At 30.9% G+C, this 2,817-nt stretch overlaps 1 protein-coding gene across 1 annotated transcript; it reads right to left on the reverse strand.

Annotated features, from left to right (window-relative positions):
* Positions 1-686: 686 nt before the first annotated feature.
* LOC141486554 (uncharacterized) lies at positions 687-2,468 on the reverse strand. The gene is made up of 3 exons (XM_074184701.1): positions 1,594-2,468; positions 1,458-1,528; positions 687-1,156 (listed from the first exon to the last, which is right to left on the reverse strand). The coding sequence occupies exons 1-3, from the start codon at positions 1,743-1,745 to the stop codon at positions 1,068-1,070; spliced, it is 312 nt and encodes a 103-aa protein (XP_074040802.1). The 5' UTR covers positions 1,746-2,468; the 3' UTR covers positions 687-1,067.
* Between the last annotated feature and the right edge of the window lie 349 nt (positions 2,469-2,817).

Consider the following 2,817-nt stretch of genomic DNA (forward strand, 5'->3'; position numbering starts at 1 on the left):
AGCTAATTAAAGTGACATAATAAAAGCCTTGTTGCAGATTAGATCCACATTTCAACCCAAAAGTAGTGACTGTGGCAGAATCTGAGCGACCTATGAGCATGTGAAATGAAGGAAAGTCCCAATTGATGACTTCATAACCTAAATTGTTAAGCAATGACAAGTTTTCTTGAAAACCAAATACATTTCTTAACGAGTGATAGTTTTCAGAAGTAATTTTTTTACATTGAACTATAGCCTGCCAATGACCCACATAGCAATAGATATTCCAGGTATATTTTATGAATATACATTTAAGGATATTGTATTATGCTATGAATATGCCATGGATATATATATCTTCTGGAGAATATTCCCTGGAAGTGCTCCTGGCGAACCTTTGATATATTCTAAGAATATTCCTTGGGAATATTCTTGGAATATCTTATAATATTCTTAGAATATCTAAGGTATATTCTATTAAGAATATTCCAGGAATAGAACCCGAGGAATATTCATAAAATATTTAGGATATTCTTAGTTTATTGTAGGAATATACAATAGAGAAACACCATAGAATATTCTTTAAATATATTTTATGAATATTCTAGGAATATTTGGAATATTCCAAGAATGTGACGAGTAACCGCTATTAGGCACGTATATATTGCATTTTGATACAAGATTCACACAAGTAATAAAACACATAATATTCATAAACAAATATATTTTAAAAACAATATACACTGAAATATTTGACGTTTCAACCAATATTAAAAATAAAAAATCTAATTCAAAATATTTATTCACTGAATAAAATATTCCTGAATACTGTCATATTACAAATATTAGAAATGTATTCAAATTAGGATATTCCTACTCTCAAACAAATGTATACTAAAAAATATACTAAAATAACAACTCTGTGAATTCATCAGCACTAATTAAAAAATAATGAATATATCATTTCATTGAAAAAGAAGAAGTGTATTACATCAAGAAATAGGTTAGGTTAGGTTTCTCACTTAGAAAAATAAACCCACAAATGAAGTATTTAAAATTAGTATGATGGGTTCTTCAATGAATTTCACTTACTTAAAGTTATTCAAACTTTGCTCACCAGAATAGTTTTCCTTATATTTGTCCAACAATGCATCAGCCAGTGTTTCAATAGTAATACCTGGAACAAAATGTACATTAACGTTCATTATCACTATTTGAAAGTGGCACAATAAAACTGGAATAAAAATCAAATAGATATTTTTCGCATAGGTTACTCATGAACATTTACAACATTTTATGACTTGGAGAGCAACTTGCATTGTCTTGTTGAAAAGTAATCATTACGTTTTCAGTTCCTTGGCGCACCTGCCTGTACCAGGTACCACTCTGTTTCCTTTTGGGCAAATTGATACTATCTTGAAAACGAGTGATAAAAATCATGAAAACAAATGATACAAAAAAATGTGTTATTCACTTACTTTTCTCTATTGAAGATACACAACTGTACTTAGTCAAACCAACAAATCCCACACACCAACTCTCCTCGAACCTAAAATGAGGTATAGTAGGTTAATCACCATGACTTTACTATCGATATTTTTGCATTTTACTTACTTTTCTTGAAGACTGAATAGATGCAACTCTCCTGTTTGAAGATCCAAAATCAAACTATTCGCTGTACTGCAAATTGGACAACCCCAAATTATAAATGGTACACTGAACGTGACAGAATTATACTTTGATAATAACACCAACACACCATGCATTACACACGCGAACCTGCCACGTCAACCGCCATGTTGAATCAAATGTCGAATTTAACGCAAACGCAAATGTACCATGCATTAAGGGACAGCGCTTTCACAGAGCTTATTCGACTGTCGCGCGCTACACTTCAATTGACCAATGAGAAACGTTTACTCCAATTATTCACTTCCCCATTTCTCTGTTTCCAGGATTTTTCGCTTTGTAATTAAATAATTTCAAATACAAAAAGACAAATAGGATGAGAATTAACCAATTTATTGATGCAACTGGTTCATTTATTGGCCCATTCAAATTTTTTTGTCGTTTCCAACAGTTGCTGTTGGAGCAATTCATCCAGAATCTTTGCGTTGAGTTCAAAAACTGGTTAACACTATCAGGGTTATATACATTAGGTTATGCATTCGATTAAGATCTTCAAATATTTTTGTTTTTAATAATATTGAATTTTTGGATACGTTATTATAAGATAATTCAAAATTCCATTGTATAGAATATTCCAAAATATACCGTGGGGATATATTCTAAAAATATATCATATGGTATATTCGATCGACAATATTCTTAGAATATTCAAGGGAGAATAATCCATTTATAGACATTCTATGCACATTCTTTCGGGAATAATCCTGCCATATTCATTCAAGCATATTCTATGAATATTCTAAAGGCATGTATATATTCCAAGAATATTCTATGAATATTTGGAATATATACGTTCGTTTTATGATATACAGGGAATATTCCATGAATATCTAGTGCTGTGTGGGGAGCGGTTGCTATTTGATGCTTATTTTCATATCTCTGTTTCAAATTATTGTAAGCATTTAAATAATTTTGAGCAGTTGAAGGGGTACGTTTAACAAGAGCTAGAGGTTCATTTTGCAAAGAAGAAATGAGATAATTAAATTTATCAATGTGAGTTAATGAACTATTATTGTGAATAAGTGAATCGTTGGTGTCTATGAAAGTTTGCCAACTCTTTGGTTCTCCACTGAACTTTGGCAATTCAATTTTGGGTAATTTGACATACTTACTAATGACAGGAGAAACATTTGGCGAATTACTCAATGT

The sequence above is a fragment of the Leptinotarsa decemlineata genome, unplaced genomic scaffold (assembly GCF_025532065.1).
Source record: "Leptinotarsa decemlineata unplaced genomic scaffold, Ldec_3_MD MMD2_P_RNA_scaffold_2, whole genome shotgun sequence".
Classification (NCBI taxonomy): Eukaryota; Metazoa; Arthropoda; class Insecta; order Coleoptera; family Chrysomelidae; genus Leptinotarsa; species Leptinotarsa decemlineata.